This window comes from Bos mutus, chromosome 11, assembly GCF_027580195.1.
Source record: "Bos mutus isolate GX-2022 chromosome 11, NWIPB_WYAK_1.1, whole genome shotgun sequence".
Lineage (NCBI taxonomy): Eukaryota > Metazoa > Chordata > Mammalia > Artiodactyla > Bovidae > Bos > Bos mutus.
Genome location: NC_091627.1, coordinates 6,408,023 through 6,431,651, shown reverse-complemented (window position 1 = coordinate 6,431,651; position 23,629 = coordinate 6,408,023). Strand labels below are relative to the sequence as shown.

Here is a 23,629-nt window from a genome sequence, read left to right as displayed (position 1 = left end):
CTTCTCAAGCCTCTGAGCCTGTGGTTCTAGGCTGAGGAGAAGGGGGTCCTGGCGGTCCGTGTGCTGTGCTGATGGAGCCACTGGCTGTTCCTTCCACCAGCTGTGGAGTCAGGCTCTCCCCCTGGCTTGCCCTGGCACTGTCCCTCCTACTGGCCTGTCCCATTTCTAGTCCTCCCCTCCCCCTCCCCATCTTCTCCGAACCTCATCCCTTCCCTCCCATGCTCTGCACTTGGGCATCTGGTACCTGCTGCCCTCCGTCCATCACCACCCGTCGGAGGAGGGGCCTGACCACCACTAACTGAGGCCACGCCCACCCCTCTCTCTCCTGCAGGACGGGCGGATCGAGTTCTCTGAGTTCATCCAGGCGCTGTCGGTGACCTCGAGGGGAACCCTGGATGAGAAGCTGCGGTGTAAGTCCCGCTCCCTGGCGGTCCCAGGCTGGAGGGAGGCCAAACACCCGGGCCCAGGCCATCTGCCCGGGGCTGACAGTGGCACAGATGTCCTGTCCTTCCAGGTCAGAGGCGGTTTCCCAGGGGTGCCCAGGCAGGAGGAACGTGGCTTCTTTAGGCGGGTGGACAGATGGGGCAGGAGCAGAGGGACATTTGAGCAGGTGCAGACATGCAAGGTTCAGTGGTAAAGGAATCTGCCTGCAATCTGACCTGGGTTTGATCCCTGGGTTGGGAAGGCCCCCTGGAGGACGAAATGGCAACCCACTCCAGTGTTCTTGCCTGGAGAATTCCATGGACAGAGGAGCCTGGCAGGCTATAGTCCATGGGGTCACAAAGAGACGGACATGACTGAGCGGCTAACACACACAGACATGGGACCTTAGGCAAGACAGCAAGGAGCTAAGAGCTCTACTTCCAGGGCTGGACCCACTGCTTTGGAGGCTGTTTTGATGACAGATCTAATTCATTCACTTATGTACTGGTTCAGCCAACAGATACTGACCAAACATGGCCATGTATCAGTACTGGACAGAGACCGGGACCCACTGGAGCATCAGATAGACATGCAGGTGCCTGACAGCCTTAGTGGCTGTCAGTCTAGCATGGGGGCGTTATCCATAAGGTCCCAGAAAACTGCAGCCGAGACAGGAAGCGCGAGATGTGAGCTGACTGGATAGGAACTGACCCTGCTGTGTGCTGGGAGCTGAGCTGGGAGAGATTGGAGGGAAGAGCGCTCGTGGCAGGGCAACAGCATGTGCGAGGCCCTGAAGAGGGTCAAGAGAAGGATTCAGAGCAGAGAGTGAGGGACTCTGGAGAGAAGATAAAGGCCATGGGCTAGAACTCACTCCTCCCTGAATGCAGAGTTCCCAAGAATAGCAAGGAGAGATAAGAAAGCCTTCCTCAGTGATCGATGCAAAGAAAGAGGAAAACAATAGAACAGAAAAGACGAGAGAGAAGATGAGAGAGATTTTCAAGAAAATTAGAGATACCAAGGGAACATTTCATGCGAAGATGGGCACAATAAAGGACAGAAATGGTTTGGACCTAACAGAAGCAGAAGATATTAAGAAGAAGTGGCAAGAATACACAGAAGAACTGTACAAAAAAGGTCTTCTTGACCCAGATAACCACGATGGTGTGATCACTTACCTAGAACCAGACATCCTGGAATGTGAAGTCAAGTGGGCCTTAGGAAGCATCACTATGAACAAAGCTAGTGGAGGTGATGGAATTCCAGCTGAGTTATTTCAAATCCTGAAAGATGATGTTGTGAAAGTGCTGGACTCAATATGCCAGCACATTTGGAAAACTCAGCAGTGGCCACAGGACTGGAAAAGGTCAGTGTTCATTCCAATCCCAAAGAAAGGCAATGCCAAAGAATGCTCAAACTACCGCACAATTGCAGTCATCTCACACGCTTTCTCCAAGCTAGGCTTCAACAGTATGTGAACCAAGAACTTCCAGATGTTCAAGCAGGATTTAGAAAAGGCAGAAGAACCAGAGATCAAATTGCCAATATCTGTTGGATCATAGAAAAAAGCAAGAGAATTCCAGGAAAACATCCACTTCTGCTTCATTGACTACACAAAAGCCTTTGACTCTGTGGATCACAACAAACTGTGAGAAATTCTTAAAGAGATGGAAATGCCAGACCAACTTGCCTGCCTCCTGAGAAACCTGTATGCAGGTCAAGAAGCAACAGTTAGAACTGGACATGGGACAACAGACTGGTTCCAAATTGGGAAAGGAGTGTGTTAAGGCTGTCTATTGTCACCCTGCTTATTTAACTTTTATGCAGAGTACATCATGTGAAATGCTGGGCTGGATGAAGCACATGCTGGAATCAAGATTGCTGGGAGAAATATCAATAACCTCAGATATGCAGATGACACCACCCTTATGGTACCACCCTTATGAAGAGGAACTAAAGAATCTCTTGATGAAAGTGAAAGAGGAAAATGAAAAAGCTGGCTTAAAACTCAACATTCAGAAAACTAAGATCATGGCATCGGCTCCCATCACTTCATGGCAAATAGATGGGGAAACAATGAAACAGTGACAGGCTTTATTTTCTCGGGCTCCAGAATCACCGCAGATGGTGACTGCAGCCATGAAACTAAAAGACGCTTGCTCTTTGGAAGAAAAACTATAATAAACTTAGACAGCGTATTTAAAAAGTAGAGGCATTACTTTACCAACAAAGGTCTGTCTAGTCAAAGCTATGGTTTTTCCAGTGGTCATGTATGGATGTGAGAGTTAGATCATAAAGAAGGCTGAGCGCTGAAGAATTGATGCTTTTGAACTGTAAAGTGTTGGAGAAGACTCTTGAGAGTCCCTGGGACTGCAAGGAGATCCACCTGGTCCATCCTAAAGGAAATCAGTCCTGAATATTCTTTGGAAAGACTGATGCTGAACCTGAAGCTCCAATACTTTAGCCACCTAATGCGAGGAGTCGACTCATTAGAAAAGACCCTGATGCTGGGAAAGATTGAGAGCAGGAGGGGAAGCGGATGACAGAAGATGAGATGGTTGGATGGCATCACCGACTCAATGGACATTAGTTTGAGCAAGCTCTGGGAGATGGTGAAGGACAGAGAAGCCTGGCATGCTGCAGTCCATGAGGTCACAAAGAATCGGACACAACTGAGCGACTGAACACTACTTCTCACTGAGACATCTTCACCGCTTTGCATCGGCACCAAGAAAATGCAGCGGTTTCTTTTAGGAATAAAAGAGGATTTTATTTATGCAGAAGCTCCTCCCCGTCTCCCAGGCATATGATTTTATTTTCTAAGGTGACCCTAGCAGGATACAGCATCAGTGTGGAGAGGGAGTGACTGAGAGCAGGCAGAGGCTGGTGGGTGGGGAGGGAGAGCAGTGGTTTGGGAGATCCTCCTGGGGCCTCGGCTCTTGCAGACCTGGTATCTCCTTTGCATATATATATCTTCAATAACTCTGGTTGAAATGGTGCCTGTGTCCCTTTTGTGTGTGTGTCTCTCTGTCTCCTCCCATCTGTGTTGATGTAAATATTCAATGGGCTTCCCAGGTGGCTTAGCAGTAAAGCATCTGCCTGCTAATGCAGGAGATGTGAGATTGATCCCTGGGTGGGGAAGAGCCCCTGGGGTAGGAAATGGCAACCCACTCCAGTATTTTTGTCTGGGGAATTGCGTGGACGGAGGAGCCTGGTGGGCTACAGTCCGTGGGGTCGCACAGAGTCAGAGACGTCTGAGCGAATAGACAACAGATATTCATTGACTGGATGAGTGATGGGGCTCTTGGCTGGACTGCATGCTGAGATGCAGGGTGGGACGGCTCCCCTGCCCTGGGCCAGGGGTGATTCCGTCCTGGCTGGCTGATTGCAGGGGCCTTCAAACTCTACGACTTGGACAACGACGGCTACATCACCAGGAATGAGATGCTGGACATTGTGGACGCCATTTACCAGATGGTGGTGAGAAGCTTGGGTCGTATGGGGTTGGGGGAGGCCGTAGGGACATGACATTTAGTGACTGGCCCTGACCCAGAGGAAGCACCCCCTGGGGCAGCTCTCCTGCCAGGGGTAAGAGATGGCCGATGAGGGTCACTGCCCGGGGTTGCTCTGTGCAGATGGGGGCTGGGGTGGAGGGGATGTTCTGGAGCAGAATTACAGATGGTGGGGGCATTGTAGGGAATCGGAGGGAGGGAGAGGCAGGCCTCATCTGGAACTGCCCTGGTCTGGGGGGCATATTTTTTTTTTTGGCTGTTCCCCAGGTCATGTGGGATCTTAGTTCCCTGAGTAGGGATCGAACCCTCACCCTCTGCACTGGAAGCGTGAAGTCTTAACCACTGGACCATGTGGGAAGTCCTGGGGTGGGGGAGAGGGCGTATTTTTGAACAAGGGGCCCCAGGTCAGGTGTGGCAGGGGCCAGTCCCTACCTCATCTGTCCCTGGCAGGGGAACACTGTGGAGCTCCCTGAGGAGGAGAACACCCCGGAGAAGAGGGTGGACCGGATCTTTGCCATGATGGACAAGGTGAGACCCCTCGCATAGGCTCCACTGACCACTTAGGGGTCCAGCTCCAGGCAGGCGTCATGACTGGTGTGATGTCCACTGGTCTGGCTGGCAGCCATCCCCTTTGAACATCAAGCGTTTTAAATAAATTTGTCCAGCTCTTTCTCTTTGATCCACTAAGATTCTCAACCTTGTAAATTTTTTGCCATGGACCAGAGATGTTGGCATTCTGGACAAGTTGGCTGTGGACTCCTCAGAATAATGATTTTTAAGTGCATTAGATAAAACCCACAGGGTTATGAAGGGAGCTATTTGGAATACAGCTGGCAAGACCTTTTTTGAAAAAGAATTTGTGATGTGAGCTTCTTTATGAATACGTTGGATAATAAGATATAGAGGTGGGTTTAAGCATCCGGTAATACCGAAGCGGGGCGATATGTACGGGTGGTCCTGCAGCAGCTGTGATGTGTCATGAAAATGCCGAGATCCCCACGGTTGACAAAGTCACAGGTACTTCCGGTCCCGTGGGGGATCGTCACCTAGATTCATTATGGAAGGAAGGGCTCAATTTCAGTTAGAAGTTAGCAAAAAGGACGGCCTCATTTTTTCCCATTTTAGTTCACAGACCTGCTGATTTCTGTCCACAGACCCCAGTTTAAGAAACCCTTCTTTTTAAAATGAGTTTGTTATTTTTATTATTATTTTTTACAGTAGGCCCTTGTTGGTTATCTATTTTAAATATTAGCAGTGTGTCCTTGGCAATCCCAAACTCCCAGTCTAGCCCTCACTCTACCCCCCAGCTGGTCACTGGGGGAATAAATTCATTTCTCAGTCTGTGAGTCTGTTTTGTAAATAAGTTCATTCTTATCCTTTTTTTTAACTTTTTATTTTGTATTGGGGTATAGCCGATTGACAATGTTGTGATGGTTTCAGGTGGACAACAAAGAGACTCAGCACGTAACCATTCTCCCCCAAACTCCCCTCCCATCCAGGCTGCCACATGACACTGAGCAGACTCCCCTGAGCTATACAGCAGGTCCTCGTTGGTTATCCATTTTAAGTGTAGCAGTGCATATGTGTCAGTTGCAAACTCCCAGTCTATTGCTCCCCGACCCTTCCCCTGCTGGTAACCATAAATTCGTTCTCTAAGTCTGTGAGTCTGTTTCTATTTTGTAAATAAGTTCATCTGTATCAGTTTTTTAAGCTTCTGCATATAAGCAATATCATATAAGAAACCCTTCTTTATACCAAAGTTTTAAAAGCGGAAATAGCATTGTTTTTAAATAGTAACTGGATAGCAGGATGGTACGGAAACCCAGGACTGCTTGCCTTCAAAAAAGAATACGAATGAGAGTGACCTTGGGCTTGTGATTACATCCTGGTTGGGTGCAGGTGCTTGTCCTGAAAGCTTTGAGCCTGAGGCCTGACTTCCTTAATTAAAAAAGTGAGATCAGCTCATGTCAGAGAGGCTCGGACACGGAGGCTCAGCCGGCGCTGGGCTCCTGGTGACAATCAAAAGACGCGTCCACAGAGCGTGGGCTGAGAATCCTAGTTTCTTGCGGAGAGGTTCAGCGCTATTCAACGGCAAGGTGTTAAATCCCCGTCCGTCACCCCCAGTCAGGCCTCCCTTATTTTGGGAAGCAAAGCACACGCTGGGGTCAGATTGGGTGCAAACCCGGCTTCCCCAGTTAGCAGCCAGGGGGCCCTGGGCAGTGACGAACTTTAGCATCCTCACCGGTAAGATGGTGATAAGACCAGCCCCTCTTCTTAGATCAAGCACCCATGTAGCATGAGTGGGACCCACAGTGGGCACCCCTCGAGCTCTGCCTGCTGAGTCTGTGGAACCCTCATCACGCCTCCCCTCTCTGGGTGTGGGACGTGGCAGGGTCGGGGGTGCCTCCAAGGCCTTTCTCCTTTGCCCTCACGTGTTTCCCTGAAAGATGCTTCAGGGGAAGGAGTTCTGGCCCCAGTCATTTCCTCCCACAAGAGATCCACCAAAGCCCTCTTACGTGGGTCCCACCCAGCCTCCTCGCCGATCTCTGGGTCCCAGGGAACGGCTTAAACACCCTTCCAAGGGTGACCCCAGAGACACGCATCAGGCCCTCAGCCTTGTGGGATTTACACCCTTTGTGGGGACAAACAGCAGCAAGGATGATAACCATGGCCCTAAGGGGCGCTGCCAGTCAGCCAAGCCCTTTACAACAGCTTGAGCCCAAGGATGGCTCACCCAGTGCCCTGAAGAAGCAGGGCAGTTCTCTGCACTCCCCAGATGCGAAAACAGGAACCCCGAGAGGTGGGTCGCCCACCCAAGGTGAGGCAGCCAGGAAGTGCCCGGGTCTGTCTGTGCCCAGCTCCTCCCACCTAATGAGCGACGTTGCCTCCCTCCTGACCTAACTTGGGAAGCACTCTGGGGACCAGCCCTGGGCTGGGCTTGGGGAGGGCGTGTTTAGGGTCCGGGCCAGAGGCCCCTGTCCTAGGAGGCTGGCCACCCTCTCCCCTCTACCCACCTCTCTGCTTGCAGAACGCCGATGGGAAGCTGACGCTGCAGGAGTTCCAGGAAGGATCCAAGGCGGACCCGTCCATCGTGCAGGCACTGTCCCTCTATGATGGGCTGGTATAGTCCAAGGCCCAGAGCTGGGGTGAGTGGAGGGGGCCTGGGGGTGGGGTGGGGGCAAGGGGGCACACCCAGCCGGAGGACACCTGGGTTTGGCAGATAAGTGCCTGGGTTTCTCAGGGGCCCTTGGGGTCTGCCCAGGTGAAATACAGCTAGTAGGGGGAGGCCCAGGAGGCAGGGCCTTCAGATCAGCCAGGGCTCCCCTGTTTTTGTCGTTTTTATATACCTAGATTCAGCCAGAGACTTGACTTGAATAGAAATTTCCCTGGGTTGAAAACACTTTGAAATAGCATCCCAGTTCCCAGTCAAGGCCAGGGGCCTAGGAGAATAGAAGTTTCTCCTCCCTTTTCGGTCAGGGTGGCTGAAGACCTCAGCTTCTGACTCTCTTGATCAGTAGCTCAGACATGGTTTCTTATTATTTTTAACCCATAAGCTTTTGGTTTGTTTCTCGTAGTGCTGGATGATAGCCTGCAGAGGCTTCTGTTGCTGGCAGAGAACTGACCCCCACGTCTTGTCCAGCTGTTAGCACTCTTGTACATGTCTCCTGGATGATGCGTTCTGTCGGTACAGACCTAAGAGTAGAATTGCTGGAACATAGAATGTGTGTATATATTTAGCTTTAGTTGGTACTACCAGACAGTTTTCCAACGTGGTTGTACCGTCCCCTACTCCCACTGGTGCTGTATGGGTGCTCCCGGTGCTCCATTTCCTGGCCAGCCTTGGATCTTCTCTGTCTTCTTAAATTTCAGCCGTTTTGGTGAGCCTGTAGTGATAGCTTGTTGTAATCTTTCTCTGCATGTCTCTGATGAGTGCTTAAGTTGGGCACATTGGCATATGTGAAAGTGAAAGTGAAAATCGCTCAGTCGTGTCAGACTCCTTGTGATCCCATGGACTGGGCCTGCCAGGCTCCCCTGTCCATGGAATTCTCCAGGCAAGAGTACTGGAATGGGTTGCCGTTCCCTTCTCCAGGGGATCTTCCCAACCCAGGGATCGAACCCAGGTCTCCCGCATCGCAGGCGGCTTCTTTACCATCTGAGCAGGGAAGCCCAAGAATACTGGAGTGGGTAGCTTATCCCTTCTCCAGGGGATCTTCCCGACCCAGAAATCGAACCAGTGTCTCTTGCATTGCAAGCAGATTCTTTACCAGCTGAGCTACCTGGGAAGCTTATGCGTGCATCCTCCATTTTTCCATCACCTTATTTGCAGTGCTGTCTTAGTCGTCTGTTGCTGCATACTGAGGTCTTGCAAAACAGCAGCCGGAAAGAATAAATGTCAGGAATTTGGATACAGCTTTTTTTGGTGCCTTCAGATCAAAGTGTGTCATGAGGATACAGCCGAGCTGTCAGGAGGGTGATAACCCATCGCAGTTGGCCCAAGAGAATCCTGAATTTAGCACTGAAAGCCCTATGTCCTGGGAAACCCCTCTGTGTTAGGTAAACCAGAGTGATCACTCCCTGTTGGCCAGGGCTGTGGTCTCATCTGAAGGTGTGGCTGGGGCTGACCCACTTCTAAGCTCACTCACTTGGCTTGGCAGCCTCACCACGTGCCCCTCTGCACAAGGCTGCCTAACAGCATGGTGACTGGCTTCCCTAAGGGTGAGATTTCTGGGAGGGAGAGAACCCAAGGTGAAAGCACAGTCTTTTTATAACCCGATCTTGAGAAGCAAGATCCCATTGCTTCTTCCTCAAGAATGCCTTCACTACTTTAAGCTATTTGTATTTCTATATACATTTTAGAATCAACTTATAAATGCCTATGTGCACACACACACACATGTACTTGGATTTTGATTGGGACTGAGTTGAATCTCGGCTTCCCAGGTGTTGCTAGTGGTAAAGAACCTGCCTGCCAATGCAGGGGATGTAAGAGACTTGGGTTCAATCCCTGGGTCGGGAAGATCCTCTGGAGGAGGCCATGGCAACCCACTCCAATATTCTTGCCTGGAGAATCCCATGTACAGAGCAGCCTGGCAGGCTACATCCATAAGCTTGCAAAGAGTTGGACATGACTGAAGTGACTTAGCATGCATACAAGAGTTGAATCTACTGTTTAACTTGGGGGAAAATTGGCAGCTTTATAATGATGGGTGTTCCAATCCATGAAGATGGTATATCTGTCTGTTTCTGTGCAGTTCAGTTCAGTCGCTCAGTCGTGTCCGACTCGCGGCCCCATGGACTGCAGCACGCTAGGCCTCCCTGTCCATCACCAACTTCCAGAGTTTATTCAAACTCACATCCATTGAGTTGGTGATGCCATCCTTTGAATTTTTGTCTTGGTAGCATTTTGCTCTTTTTAGCTAAAAGGTCTTTCACATCTCTAATAGATTTATCCCTAGGTATTTGATGTTTTTGACGGTGTTTTAAGTAGTAATTTTAATTGTATTTTCCATTTGTTTCTGGTTTATAGAAATTCAGGTGATTTTTTTTTTTAACTGATCCTATAACCATGGTCCTGCTAACTTCATTTATTAAATCTTAGGTTCTGCCTTAGATTCTTCTGGATTGTTTCCATTCTCTTTCTTCCTTTCCCATCTCTCTGCCTTTGTTCCTTTCTCCTGCTTCCTTGCTGGTTGGGCCCTCCCATCACACAGGAGTGATGAAGGTCTAACTCTCGGGGGAAAGCTTTCAGTGGTTTCCCATTAGTTAGGTTATTTGTTATTAGTTAGGTTGTTAGATAGATTTGATCAGATTTAGGAAGTTTTCTTCTTCTAGGAGTTGTTTTTTTTTTTTTAATCATTAGTGGAGTTGAATTTTATCAAAATTTTCTGCATTTATCAATATTCGTATATGACTTTTCTGTCTTTCTTTGTTGTTAAGATGATGAATTGCACCAGGTGATGGGTGTGTGTGTGTGTGTGTGTGAATATATTGTGTGGCTCATCCATGGAGTCCTGCCTATTTAAATATTCTATGTTTTTTAGATAGTCTATGTTTTTTTTTTTTTCTGTTCTTTTTCAAATTCTTTTCCCATTTAGGTTGCTATATAATATTGAGCAGAGTTCCCTGTGCTATACAGTAGGTCTTTTTGGTTACCTGTTTTAAATATAGAAACGTGTGCATGTCAACCCCAAACTCCCTAACTGTCTCTCCCTTCCAGCCTTACCCCCGGGTAACCAAAAGTTCATTCTCTAAGTCTCTGAGTCTGTTTCTATTTTGTAAATAAATTCAGTTGTATAATTTTTTTTTCAGTTTTACATATAAGTGATGCCACATGATATTTGTCTTTCTCTGTCTGACTTTCTTCACTTAGTCAGTCTCTGGGTTCATCCATGTTGCGGCAAATGGCGTTATTTCGGTCTTTTTAACGGCTGAGTAATGTTCCATTGTGTGTATGCACCACATCTTCTTTATCCATTCATTTGTCAATGGATGTTTTAAACAGTGCTGCAGTGAACACTGGGGTGCATGTACCCCTTGGAATCATGTTTTTCTCTGGATATATGCCCAGGAGTGGGATTGTAGGATCATATGGTAGCTCTATTTTTAGTTTTTTAAGGAACCTCCATACTGTCCTCCAGAGCAGCTGTACCAATTTACTTTCCCACCAACAGTGTAGGAGGGTTCCCTTCTCTCCATGCCCTCTCCATCCTTTATTGCTTGTGGATTTTGTGACGATGGCCCTTCTAACTTAACACCAATCGATTTTTGCATGCTAAGCCACTCATGATAAGCTTTTATGTATCATCAGATTTGATTTGCTGATATTTTGTTTAGGAGGCCTGTTTTGAAACTTCTAATGTTATTTTGCATACTAAATCCTTTTTCATTGAAGGGACATTAGAAAATATGTTTAAAAAGAAAACCTCCATTAAAAATTATTATTAAAAAAAAACCCTTCATATATAACCCCGATGGCTCAGTGAGTGGGGGCTCCACCTGCAATGCAGAAGACATAGGCCATGCAGGTTTGATCCCTGGGTTGGGAAGATTCCCCTGGAGGAGGAAATGGAAGCCCACTCCAGTATTCTTGCCTGAAAAATCCCATGGACAATGGAGCCTGGCGGGCTACAGTCCAAAGGGTCGCAAAGAGTTGGACACGACTGAGTGACTGAACATACACACATATAGCCCAGAAATAACCACTGTGAACATTTTGTGTCTAGAATGATTCAGAAAGAATTGAACACTTACAGAAACTTAATGCTCAGTAACTAGGTCACATAGGAACATAATAATCAAACCAATTTGTAAAGGAACTGTGACAGATATTTCTGTAATCTTAGAGACGCTCAGTATGCAGCTCTGGGTCCTGGAGCACATCCTGATCTGTTGTCTAATTTCCACGGTCCCTTTTTGTGAATTACCACCAGAGGCCTTCTTAGCAACTGCCACCTAACAACTGCTTCACTTCCTCCAGGCCATGGAAAAGCGGTGCAAACATGGGTTTTGATGTATTCCCCTCCGAGGACAAGTTGTACAGTGTAATTCATTTCTTTAAAGCGTGTGATTATTTTTGAATTACCTTATTTGTTTTTGCCTCACAGTTTTCTATGAATATATATATATATATACATATTTCCTCAACAACAATGAGTTCATAGCCATATGCTGTTGGCTGTTTTTCTCTTTTTTTTTGTTTTGTGTTTTCAAAGAACAACTTGTAGGAAACACTTATTTTTTCTTTTAGAGACTCAACACCAAGAGGTTTGTAACGTGTTTTATCCAGCTTGTCTGCACTGGCTTTCCTTAACACAATTTACGTAGCCATATATCTTACCCTCACCCTCCCGCGTTGGCCAAGACGGTGTAACTTTATTTCCGTGACAAGCTTTTCAGGGTGACAAGTTTCACTTTTCTAAAGCTCTTCCCGAAAATTGCCCTTCCTATTTCTTCTCAGGCTTTCCCAGATCCTGTCTGATTGTAATTAATCCAACTTGCGTTCCGTCGTTTTTGTGATTTATTTGCCTTCTGAGATTCCTGATGTATCATAATTCTTAGATAAATTACTGTTATATAATTCATTGAATTATTCAGGAACTGAGATCATGCATATTTTCTGCATCACTAAATCTTGCTCGAGATCATCCTTTTTAATAGCTGCATAGTATTCCATTTATGGCTGGACCATACTTTAACCAGTGTTGTGGTATGGGAGACTTAGGTTGTTGGAAATTTGAGGATGAATTAAAACCATTTTAACTATGGAAACATTCTCAGGCAACAGTGGAGAATATGTAACTCCATGTACCTATCAGTCAGTTCAGTTGCTCAGTCGTGTCTGACTCTTTGTGACCCCATGAACCACAGCATGCCAGGCCCCCCTGTCCGTCACCAACTCCCGGAGTCCACCCAAAAGCATGTCCATTGAGTCAGTGATGCCATCCAACCGTCTCATCCTCTGTTGTCCCCTTCTCCTCTTTCCCAGCATCAGGGTCTTTTCAAATGAGTCAGCTCTTCTCATCAGGTGGCCAAAGTATTGGCGTTTCAGCTTCAGCATCAGTCCCTCCAATGAATACCCAGGGCTGACCCAGCTTCAGAATCACCAATTCATAGCAATCTTGACCATCTATTCCCTCCCCACACACCACTCAAGCTGGGTTGTTTTGAAGAAAATTCAAGACATCATATCATTTAATACATAAATATTTCAAAATGTATTTCTAAAACATAATTATTCTTTAAAAAAATCCATAATACCAAGAAAAAAGTAATTCCTTAATATGCTCCCATCAGCATTTAAATTCCAGTTTCCCATTATTTCACAGTTTTTTTCTTACTTTGATTATTGGAGTCAGAATTGGAATAAAAGCCACAGGTGGCAATTGGTTGGTAGGTCTCTTTTATTTATCTTTTTTATTAAAGATTTTTTTATGTGGAACATTTTAAAATTCTTTACTGAATTTGTTACAATATTGCTTCTGTTTCATGGGTTTTGTTTTTGTTTTCGCTGAGAGGCATGTGGGATCTTAGCTTCCTGACCAGGGATGGAACCTGCAGCCCCTGCACTGGAAGGCAAAGTCTTAACCACTGGACCACCAGGGAAGCCCCCTCTTAAGTTTATTTTCATCTCTAAGTTTTCCCCCATCCCTTTCCGTCTCACTGTTTGTTGAGAAGCGCGTTCTGTAGGGTCCCCACAGTCTGGGGTTTGCTAACGGTGCCCCGGCGTGCTGCTTACAGACTCCTGTTTCCTGTTCTTCCTGGAAACGGCAGTTGATCTTCCCACTGGATTTGGTCCACTTTTGGTGAGACCGTCTCGTGTCTGGGGTTGTGTGTGTCCAGCAGGCACCCGTGATGTCGGTGACATCAGCAGCTCTTGCTGACTGCCACCCGCATCCATTCATCAGGTCGTGCAAAAGGGTGATGTCCTACAGGTGTCTTTCCTTCATGGCTGGCTGCGTCACTTCTATAAAGGGAGATGTCCCCTCATCCACTCGTGGGTTATCCCCAGGGTATAGTGTTCACAGGGAGGGCAGGATGGATCCTCGATTCTTTATCAGTTTTCAAAACAAGTTGGATTTCCCACATCCTTTAGAAGTGACCAGTGATGTTTTATAAAAACAATATGTGTAATTATGAGTTTAGGGATTTAAATGCATTTGATGAGTTTATTTTGGGGTGGGGGGGGAACTGCCAAACTTTTCCACAGTATCTGCATCATTTTATGTTCCTGCCAGCGATGATCAAGGGTTCCAATTTTTCCACACCCTCACCAACGCTTGTTAGTTTTAGGTTTTATCCTAGTATTTGTGAAGTGGTTTCTTTCTCTCTCTCTCTCTTTTTTTTTCCCTCTCCTCAAGGCGTGGGGATCTTTGTTCCCTGATCAGGGATCAAACCTGTGGCCCCTTGCACTGGAAATACAAAGTCTTAACCACTGGACCACCAGGGCAGTTCCTCCCTGTGGTTCTGGTTTGCTTTTCCCTGATGGCTGATTCTGTCGAGCATCTTTTCCTGTGCTTATTGGCCCCTGCTCACTTTGTTCTTAACGGTTGCGCATTCTTTTATCGCATGGTTCTGTCTTTATTGATCCAACCCGTCCCTCCCTCATGGACACTGTTTGTTCTCTCCTGTTTAATTTTGTTGTTACAGGTGATACTGTCATAAGCATCGCGTTTATTTCTTAAGCACACATACTTAAGCACCAAATGTGGGGATCGGAGGGCGTGCACGTTTTTAGGACTCGTCACCTCATTTTCTAGTTCCAGGGTCCCCAGTCCCTGGGCCATGGACTGGTACTGGTCGGTGGCCTGTTAGGAACCGGGCTGCACAGCATGTAGTGAGCAGCTGTTTTCCATGAAACCGGTTCCTGGTGCCAACAGGGTTGGGGACGGCCCCTCCAGTTGACTCTCGCCCGCTCTGTGCCCCTGGCAGCCAGCACTGAGCCCGCCCCGCCTCCTGTGTCTTCCAGATGCCTGGGAACCACTCACCTCCTCCCGTGCCATGAGGCCACCTCCGCCCTGACTCCCCCGCCCCCGACTCCCGTGTCCACCGAGCCTTCCTCCACATCCACGCCCAGCCGAGCTGCCCTGGAATCGCGAGGCCGGCTCCCTCCCTCCCCGCACCCACCCGCCGCCTGAAGCCACCGGCTCCGATCACCAACAATCTCTGCTTGTCCGGAAATCGACCACACGGATGGGAAAGGCTCCGGCCCTCTGCAGAACCCAGGACTCGTCTGCTTCGCAGGAGGGGCCTCTCGGTCTCTCCTGCTCTCCTTGCGTGTGTGCTTTTGTTTTTTTTTTTTTTTTCAAACAGACATTGAAAAAGAAAACAACAAAACAAAACTACCTTCTGTTCTAGAAGATTCCGACTGACAGATGGGGAGAAGGCCTCGGAGAACCCTGCCTCCCACCTTGACCTTTGCAGCCAGAGAGGCCCCAGGAGTCCTGGCCTCGGCTGCGGGGCCTCAGGGCGTGGGGGGTAATGTGATGTTGCCGCCCCCCTTCCTCAGGCAGCAAGACCGCCTGCTTGGCTAGGATGGTTAATTACGATGATGCTGATTTTCTGTGATAACAGTATTGTGCTTTTGGTGGGGAAAGTGAGGTTTTTTTATATATATATATACATATATAATTGATATCTTTTATTTATTGGTTGTTAACTGTTGCTGCTGCTTCTGTGTGTCCAACGGTCCCAGGGATGCGGGGCCCACCGTTTACATGTGTGCACCCCTCGCCCACCTGCCCACACGCTTGGGAGGATGGTGGCCTGCAGCGGCCGAGAAGCCAAAAATCTTTTTTTTTTTTTTTTAATTTTAAAATTTAGATACTGTGCTTGCTTGATGTTTGGAGAGGGGAAAGGTGGGCTTCTTCAACGGCTAATGCACTGTTTCCTCTGCCCGAATGCCTCCTCTCTGGATCTCTATTCTCTGCTCCCAGTTCACACCTCTCTCTGTCCTGTATCCTCCTCGGGGTCCATCCCATCTTTTCTGAGGACAGACAGGGGACAGCTCTGAGCTTCTTGGTTCTCGCTCTGGTGTTTGCTGCTGCGAGGTTTGTGCTGAGACTGGGAGCCAGGAAGGTGGGCCGGTGGGGGAGGTGGGTAGACCGCAAAGCTAGGAGAGGTGATGAGGGAGTGAGCCAGCGTTTAAGGGCTGGTACTCTGTCTCTTCGGTGGGCTTTGAGAATCGCCGATCACTCTGCTTTCCTGCCTCCCTGTCTGCCTCGTCCAGAGGACCACGGTACCCTTCCCTCCTTTAGCTGAAAAGCCAGGAAGGGTGGAGGGGGCAGGGAGAGATGAGCTGCAGGCAATCCCATTCAGGTGGCATCTCCGGCTGTGACCTGCCTGTGCTCATGGAAGTTTCTAGCTCTGCCTGCCACTGAGACAGAGCAACCCCAGAGTCAGATGACCTTGGAGCAGAGGCTGGGAGCCCAAGGCTGGCCCTTGCTCTGTGATCGAGGGCACCCCCTTGCCCTCTCTGGGCCCCAGCTTCCACCATCGCTGCAGACCCAGGGGTGGGGCTGGGCTGGAGGATATGAAGGCTTTTCTCCATCCCTGCCGACACTGTCTAATTCTAAGCCCGGGTCTCCGGCTGTTGTGACTCTGTGGTCGCGGCTAAGTTTCCAGACCCCAGCAGACACGGGGACCGTCTGAGCCACCATCTCATCTCTTGGCACATTTCTTCAGGGACACGGCAGCCCCTGGTGGTGTTGCGTGGGGTCCGATGACACGCCTTGTCCCTCCCCGCAGAGTTTCCTGGTCCTCCTGGGCTCTTGAGCCAGCTTCCAGGCTCAGAATTTGTCCTCCCCCAGGGAAGGCTTCGGGAGCCAGAAGCAGCCTCCCAGCCTGTGGTAGGGCCAGGCTGGAGTCTAGAATCCCGGCTTCTTTTTTGCACAGTCAGCAGCTGACCCCTTCCTTGCTTATCCCGGCCGCAGGAGATGAGGAGCTGGCGCTCAGCCCCCACTGGGAATTGCCCTCACCCTCTACTTTTCACTTTCCCAGGAGGCCAGAGATTCCCTTGCTCCTTAGTCCTCAGCCACCAGACGCTCTGCCAGAGAGCAGCTCTGCCAGCGTGGGCCTTGCGCGTCCACTCCCTAGGCTGGACCACTCAGCCAGCTCCCACCTCTCCCTCCTGACGTTCGCGGACCCTCCGCCTCCCCTGCAAGCCCCCCAGACAGACCCTGCATGAGTGGGATCGGTAGTTCCGTTTTCAAGGGGAACTTTGAAACCTGGGCTCTTTGGGGATCCTGCAGTCCCCTTCCTGCTCAGGCCACTGACTCAGGAGGCCCTGGGATTCATCACCAAGTCCTGCAGTTCTTCGTCCTGGCTCTGACCTGGGGGCCTAGGGTGGGAGGTGAGCTTGGTGACTTGGGACTGGAGGTCAGATGACTTCTGAGACTCGATCTGTGTCTCTCGTCCAGGGGTCAGGAGCGGTTGTGCAACTGTCCCGAGGGCATCACGGAAAGGGCTTGTGGCTGAGAATTCTCCAGGGTTCAGCATGTGGGTCCCACCAGCTGAGGCATTGATACCCAGGTGTCTGGGGAGATCTGAGTGCCAGACTTTCCTCCCACCTTCTCACCTTTGGCCTTTAGTGTGGAGCCACAGGTGTGGCTTAGCAGGAGGTATTGTGGACCCATGCCCCAAGGACACCTTGGGTCCTTGCCTGGAGACCGTTCAGAGAGTGCTGGACACTGGCCGTTTTTGCCCGAGGTTGTGGACAGCAACAAGCCTGTCGCCTCCTCTCACCAGGCCTCCAGCCTTGGCACCCTGGAACCCCGAGCAGTCCGTGGGCCTGTCTCCTTGCCACCGTTTCCCACCCGAGGCCCAACCCCATCAGCTGCTGCTCTCTGGAGCTTCCAGACCGGCTGGAAGCCAGGCTCTTCGCCTCCCCCCGCCCCCTCCCACCCCCTGCTCCCCGGCCCAGGAGCAGGAATCAGCCTCGGGCAGCGCGTCTGCAGCAGCCCTGGCTCCTTCCTCACAGTGTCCGCTCCCCGCTCCGCGTTGATGGTACTTAGAACGCCATGCATTTCCAGTATTCAACCAAGCAATGTTTAGAGTAAGGTCAAGGCAAACGTGTGTCCTCTCCATCCCCTGAAATGTTTTTTCATTTTGACAGACACTTCCTAGATGACGGATGCACCTGGGTTTTCGAGGACATTGTCTCTTCGCTCGGGGTTTGGGGGTGGTGGTGGGTGGGAGTCCTGGGTCTCCTGGGAAGTGGCAGCTTCACTGTTCAAGGTGACAGCTACAGGGTTCCCAGTGATTTCAGCGGCTAAGTATTGATTGAGGGGAATGCAGGGAGCGCCCCCTGGTGGTGATGAGCAGTAAAGACATTTGGGGGACTTGCTCAGCCAAAGGGATGGTTTGAGAAGGAGGCTGCAGATGGGGATTTGAGGAGGGGGGCCAAGATCTCACCCAGGCCTGGGCTTCCAGCCCCACCTCATTGGCAGCATGTGTCCCACACGCCCCTCTTCTAGGTCCACCCCAGGGGTAGCAAGTGAATTAGCATAAGGGCACTGTGATGGGAAGCCTTGCCCCCCACCCCCTTCTTTTTTAATATCTGCGGAATAAACCCAATGGTTGATTTTTGAATGAATAAAAAGGCTTTTGTTGAATAAACAGCTGGTCCCAGCTTCTGTCTTGGCATCTAGGCATCTCAGGCTTTGTCTGCTCCCCGGGATTGGGACGAACTCAGAATCCTTCCCACCCACCCACCCCTGACCCGCACCCTCCACCCAAGCTGTGCATCCTGTGCTCCCTGTGCCTTTGCCACAGCCGGCGGCCCCAGGGAGGGCCACAAGCTCCCAGTCTGACTCAGCGATCAGCTTTCTCCAGGACTCTGGGCAAGTCTCTGCTGCTCGCTGGGACTCAGTTTCTCCATCCGTCAGATGGGAGTGAGTCTCTGTTCAAGCCCTATCACAGGGCCGTTGTGGGGAGCAGCCATGAGTGGAACCATTAGAGCCTTTGGTCAAGGTGAAAGGCCAGTGGAGATGTGAATGGTCATGGTGCCCCCCACCCAGAGCCTGTGACTTTGGAAAGGCATTTGGACAACTCTTACCAAAAAAGAAAAAAAAAAAAGAAAAGGAATGTTTCCTGGGTGGTGATTTCCTTTGTTTGCCTCCCCAGTCCCTCTGGACTTCTTTTGGGGTGCTGTCCTGTCTGAATCTGCTGGTGGGTGTCTCTGGGGGGAGGGGCAGGCCCTTGCCCTGGTGGTGCGCCTGGGGGGTGGGGTGGGACCCGGGGGTGGACAGAAGCCACGTAGCATGCCCAGGCCTCCTCTCCTGCTCCCGTTGTATGTTGTCCGTGTCACGCCAATTAAACACGCTTCCTGACTTGTCTTTGCTTCCCTTGTGTGGACCTGTTGCTTTGTCTGTTTCTTTTTCGTTTCACTGTAGGTTTCTTCTTCCTCCTGTGACACCGTTTCTCTTGCTTTGGGTGCTGTCCACCCAGTTGCCCCGAGAGAAAGAATGTGCAGAGTGAGAACCTTGGGTATAGTGAGCAAACCAGAGTGTTTCCAGGAGAGTTTCTGTGGAAGGCATGGGTTCAGTAGCATGAACCTCGAGCCCACCCCACAAGTCACTCCCAGTGTTTCCGTTCCCACCTGTTTCATCTCTTGCAGGTCTCGACAGGGTTTAACAATGTTTGAAAACATGGGCCCGGACAAATGGTGCTCAGGACTGAGTGTTGTCAGAATCACCCGGGAGCTTGTGGAAACCCAGGATGCCAGCCTCACCGCCAGAGTTTCTGATTAACTGGGTTTGAGCTGGGGCTTAGGAATGTACTTCTAACAAGTTCTCAGACCCTGCTAGTGCTGCTGGTCTGGGATCACACGCTGGAACCCCTGGGGAGCTGTTGACACTGGGGGACAACCAGCTGAGTTCTGTTTTATTTTTTTGGCCACGTCATGTGGCTCGTGGGGTCCTAGTTCTCTGACCAGGGATTGAACCCAGGCTCTTGATAGTGAAAGTGCTGAGTCCTAACCACTGGACCACCAGGGAACTCCCCAACTGGATTCTAAAGAGGAGTCCAGCCTCCGTTTGCCAGGGATTCAGGCTAAATATTCACCTGCGTGTAACTTTTGCACCTGTCATTTGTCAGGCACAAGCGCCCAAAGACTTGTCACTTATTGAGTGGAGGAGTGTTCTGGGAGGGGAGGTAGGTAGCTAAGTAGCCCTGATGGGGGCTCTCAGAAAGGCACCCCAGGGCTTGGCAGTCGGCATGGCTGCCCTCTGCCCGGAACCTGGGATCTTGGAGGAACCCCTCTTTCCCCTCTAGTTAAGTAACCAAATGTTTGCTGGACACACACAGCGTGGTCCCTTCATGTGCCGGGTGTTTGGGGAGGAGGAGGATCAGAGGAGAGGACAGTCTTTGCTTTCTGGAGTTTGCTGCGGAAGCATTAATTAGGAGGACGATAAAAGGCAATGTCACATTAAGAGCATAACTGCTGGTTAGAAATACGTTATCGCTCTGGGCCCTAGGCTCCTGAAAGACATGCCCACGTGTAGGCTGACGAGATCAAGCTGCCAGCCTTAGAACGAGCCGCCACCTGCAAAAACAGGTTGTGGTTCGGAGTTGGTTTTGTGAAAGGAATCGTCAGACCGACACCACCTGGGGGACAAAGCTGGAGGACGGCCCGACGTAACTCCCACTTGGAGGCTGAAGCAGCTGCAGAGAAGAGGGTACAAAGATGGCACTCTCCATGGCCGCACCGCGCACCCAGCATCCAGCCTCGCTCAAGACACTAGCACTCCTTCAGACACATGCGCAGTCGCTTCAGGCGCGTCCGACTCTTTGCGAACCCATGGCCTGTAGCCCGCCAGGCTCCTCTGTCCACGGGATTCTCCAGGTAAGAGTACTGGAGAGGGTTGCCGTGCCCTCCTCCAGGGCATCTTTCCCGACACAGGGATTGAACCCCCATCGCTTATGTCTCCTGCATTGGCAGGTGGGTTCTTTACCACTAGCGCCACCTGGGAAGCCGTCCTCCAGACCTAGGGGAGTGAATCAAAGGCAGCATGTGAAGGCAGTGTGGGGTGGTGGTTAGGGGTGCAGGTTCTAGAATTAGCCCTGGTTCTCAGCCACCGTTTGACATTGGGCACAAGTTGTAACTAACAGGGTCTTCTGGTAAAAATGTGGGCTCTAATTAGAGGTAGGTGATGACCCCACAGCCCTTTCCCAGCAGTCTTCCCACCAGATGAAATGTTACAGCAAAAACAAGTTTTAGGTCAAATTCTGCCAAATGTCCAAATATGTACTAGCAAGCAGGTGCGAAAGGTTAAAAACATTTGTCTGTCCAGGGAGTTGGGGGACTCAGGACCCCAGTGACCCCAGAGTACAGTCTCTGGCTTTGGGTTCTCTTCCCAGTTGGTACAGAGATGCAGAGTTCTGGGGATCTTTCTATCAATCATTAATTTCTATCACCTCATATTTCTCCTACAAAAAATGATTTCTAGCATCCTTTTGTTAATGAATCAACTCTGGGGTATAGGTTTTAATAGTAGTACATATTTAAAATGCTAATATGACCCCTTCTGGAGAGCAGATTCCTAAGCGGGGTGTTTCAAATCCTAAGGGACTGTCTTTGGGGTGGGGACTGGAGGTGATTGACACCTGCACACATGCTCCGATTCCACAATTCCACGGAAGCACTGAAAGTAAGGGTGTGCACGAGAGCACCCTCTCTCAGGGAAGCCCAGGATCCGGTTCAAAGGCCTGGTGTGAAAGCAACTGGGGCAATGATGCCAGAGTATGGTGAGCTCTCAGTGAGTGTAAGCTGTCGCTGGCTCTGGTCTTTTCCAGGTAACCTTAGGAAGTGTCTACAGGGACAAGGTTCAGAGCCTCTGCTTCTGAAGACACATGGTGGGTCATAATCTCTTGTTCTGGGTCATGTTGAAGTCTGCATTGACCTCCCCCTGGCCCAGCCTACCTTGGGCAACTTCCTGTGGGTTGAGGCCCAAAAGAGGTCCAGATCTGGCCAACTCCTTCCTATCTGGGCCACCTGGTTTACCAGGATGGCTCAGACTAGCTGCTGGCTCAGACTAGCATAGGTGAACCCCCCAAGATGGGCTGATTTTTCCCACCCCATTCCCCATGCCCTCTGTAAACCCCAAACTCATGTCTGCATGACAGAAATGAGTCAGAGTCATCTCCCTAAATCTTACTTCCCAGAGCTGAGCTCCGGGTATCACTAGGCATGAAGAGGAGAGAAAAAGAGCGGGCGGTGGGATGGAGGGTGGAGAATGCAATGCAGACCCCTGCCCTGATGTGGCTGCCCCCTCCCTGCCACCCTCCTGGGGGGGGGGTGCCCCCTGCAGTCTGCCTGTCACTGGTACCCATCCCACTATGACAGTGCCTGCTTCACATCCGGGCTTCCCTGGTGGCTCAGTCAGTACAGAATCCTCCTGCAGTGTGAGAGACCTGGGTTGATCCCTGGGTCGGGAAGATTCCCCGAAGGAGGGCATGGCAACCCAGTCCAGTATTCTTGGGCTTCCCTGGTGGCTCAGCCGGTAAAGACTCCATCTGCAATGTGGGAGACCTGGGTTCGATCCCTTGGTCGGGAAGATCCCCTGGAGAAGGGCGTGGCAGCCCACTCCAGTATACTGGCCTGGCGTATGAGCCATCCTGGCAAACCAGGTGGCCCAGATAGGCACTTCCCCAGGACCGGGAAAACAGACTCTTGGAGGGCACAAACAAAACCTTGTGCACACCAGGACTCAGGAGAAAGGAGCAGTGATGCCACAGGAGACTGAGCCAGACCTGCCTTGAGTGTCTCACATCCAGGAATAGAAATTGTATATCCTCTAGTCCCCTGGTCTAGGGAAGCCTGGTCAGGGAAGTGGCATGGAAAAAGGCTTTGAAGGCCTCCTGAGTTTAGGAAAAGTGAGCTCACATAGGTATGGTAGAGACTTCTGCTTATTCCTGTAGCCTTTACCGGCCCCTTTCCACCCCAACCCCCGCCGCCACCTATGTTTAGCTGTGCCCTGGGCTGCATGGACAAAAGAACTACATTTCCCAGCCTCCCTTGGAGCTGAATGTGACCATGTGACTCAGTTCTGACCAATGGAAAGAAAGCAATGAATACAACCTCCTTTCCTTCCCCTCCCTTACCTCTGGCTGGACTTTGAATTCCAAAACAGATTTCTTGGTGCCTGGGCCCCTGATCCCATGGAGGGGCTGCACCAGCCCTGGGTCATTTACACTGGGATTGTTACAAGCTAAATAAACACACTTCCAACATGATTAAGCCATCCAGGGTCTTTGTGTCAACAACCACATTTTAACATTTTAATTCAACCTTCATACACCGAGTGATTCTCTGGGTCATTTTAAATGAGCTGATCCCACCTACAAATGTTTGCATCTAAACTCTCAATGTTTGCCAAAGCGATTTAGTAAAAAAGCAGCAGTGCCGTACGTTCCCCATGCAGCCTCTTCTGACTCGTGTCTTCCCAGCCCCCTCTTCCTTTCCCTTCTTCCTTTCCTGATGTGCTCCCCTCCACAAGTTCAGGAGGCTGGGGGTCCCAGTGGGAAGGACTCTTGGGAGAAGTGCCTTCTTTTGCTGAAGGACTAGGGAGTTAGGGGGTGGGGCAGAGCCCTGCCTGGGCCAGGAGGCCCTGTAAGACTTCATTAGTTGGGATTTCCCTGGAAAACCTCAGTGAGGGTGGGTACTATGCAGGCTGGCCTCACACTGGGCACTGGAAGGACCTTGCCAGGGGCTTCAAGACTGGGGGGGCACCAGAGCTCACAGTCCATTTAAACCCCCACCTCCCTTTCCCTAGATACCTGAAATGAAGCCATCACATAAGCAGATCTTTGAGGTAACAGATGTGATGAAAACAGCTTTAGGGAATTCCCTGGCAGTCCAGTGGTTAGGATTCTGCCCTTTCAAAGCTGGGGCCTGGGTTTAATACCCTGTCAGGGAACTAAGATCCCAAAAGCCAGTGAGGCGCAGCCAAAAAAAATAAATAAAAATAAACAACTAAAACAGCTTTGTTTAGAGACCAGGAAAGAATAGTGGAGAATTGCCATCTGGCGAGGGTGTCTCCTTTTAATCTTTGGAATGTTGGTTGCCCCAGAGGTGAGGGGAGGTCTCTGCCATATTGTGGAAGGAATGCTTTGATTTTTGAGGATCCTGAGGACTCAATTAATATGTTAAGCATCCAAAAACCTTCTTGCTTTAGGAGGAGATTTGTGCAATGTCAGAGCCA

General features: G+C 50.1%; 1 protein-coding gene across 1 annotated transcript in view; it reads left to right on the top strand.

Moving 5' to 3' along the window:
* NCS1 (neuronal calcium sensor 1) overlaps positions 1 to 18,192 on the top strand; it is a 55,936-nt gene extending 37,744 nt beyond the window's left edge. The window contains exons 4-8 of the mRNA XM_070378842.1: positions 332 to 410; positions 3,812 to 3,900; positions 4,383 to 4,460; positions 6,961 to 7,078; positions 14,398 to 18,192. Coding sequence (XP_070234943.1) covers positions 332 to 410; positions 3,812 to 3,900; positions 4,383 to 4,460; positions 6,961 to 7,059 — 345 coding nt within the window. The 3' untranslated portion in view covers positions 7,060 to 7,078; positions 14,398 to 18,192. The remainder of the gene's footprint in view (positions 1 to 331; positions 411 to 3,811; positions 3,901 to 4,382; positions 4,461 to 6,960; positions 7,079 to 14,397) is intronic.
* Positions 18,193 to 23,629: the final 5,437 nt, after the last annotated feature.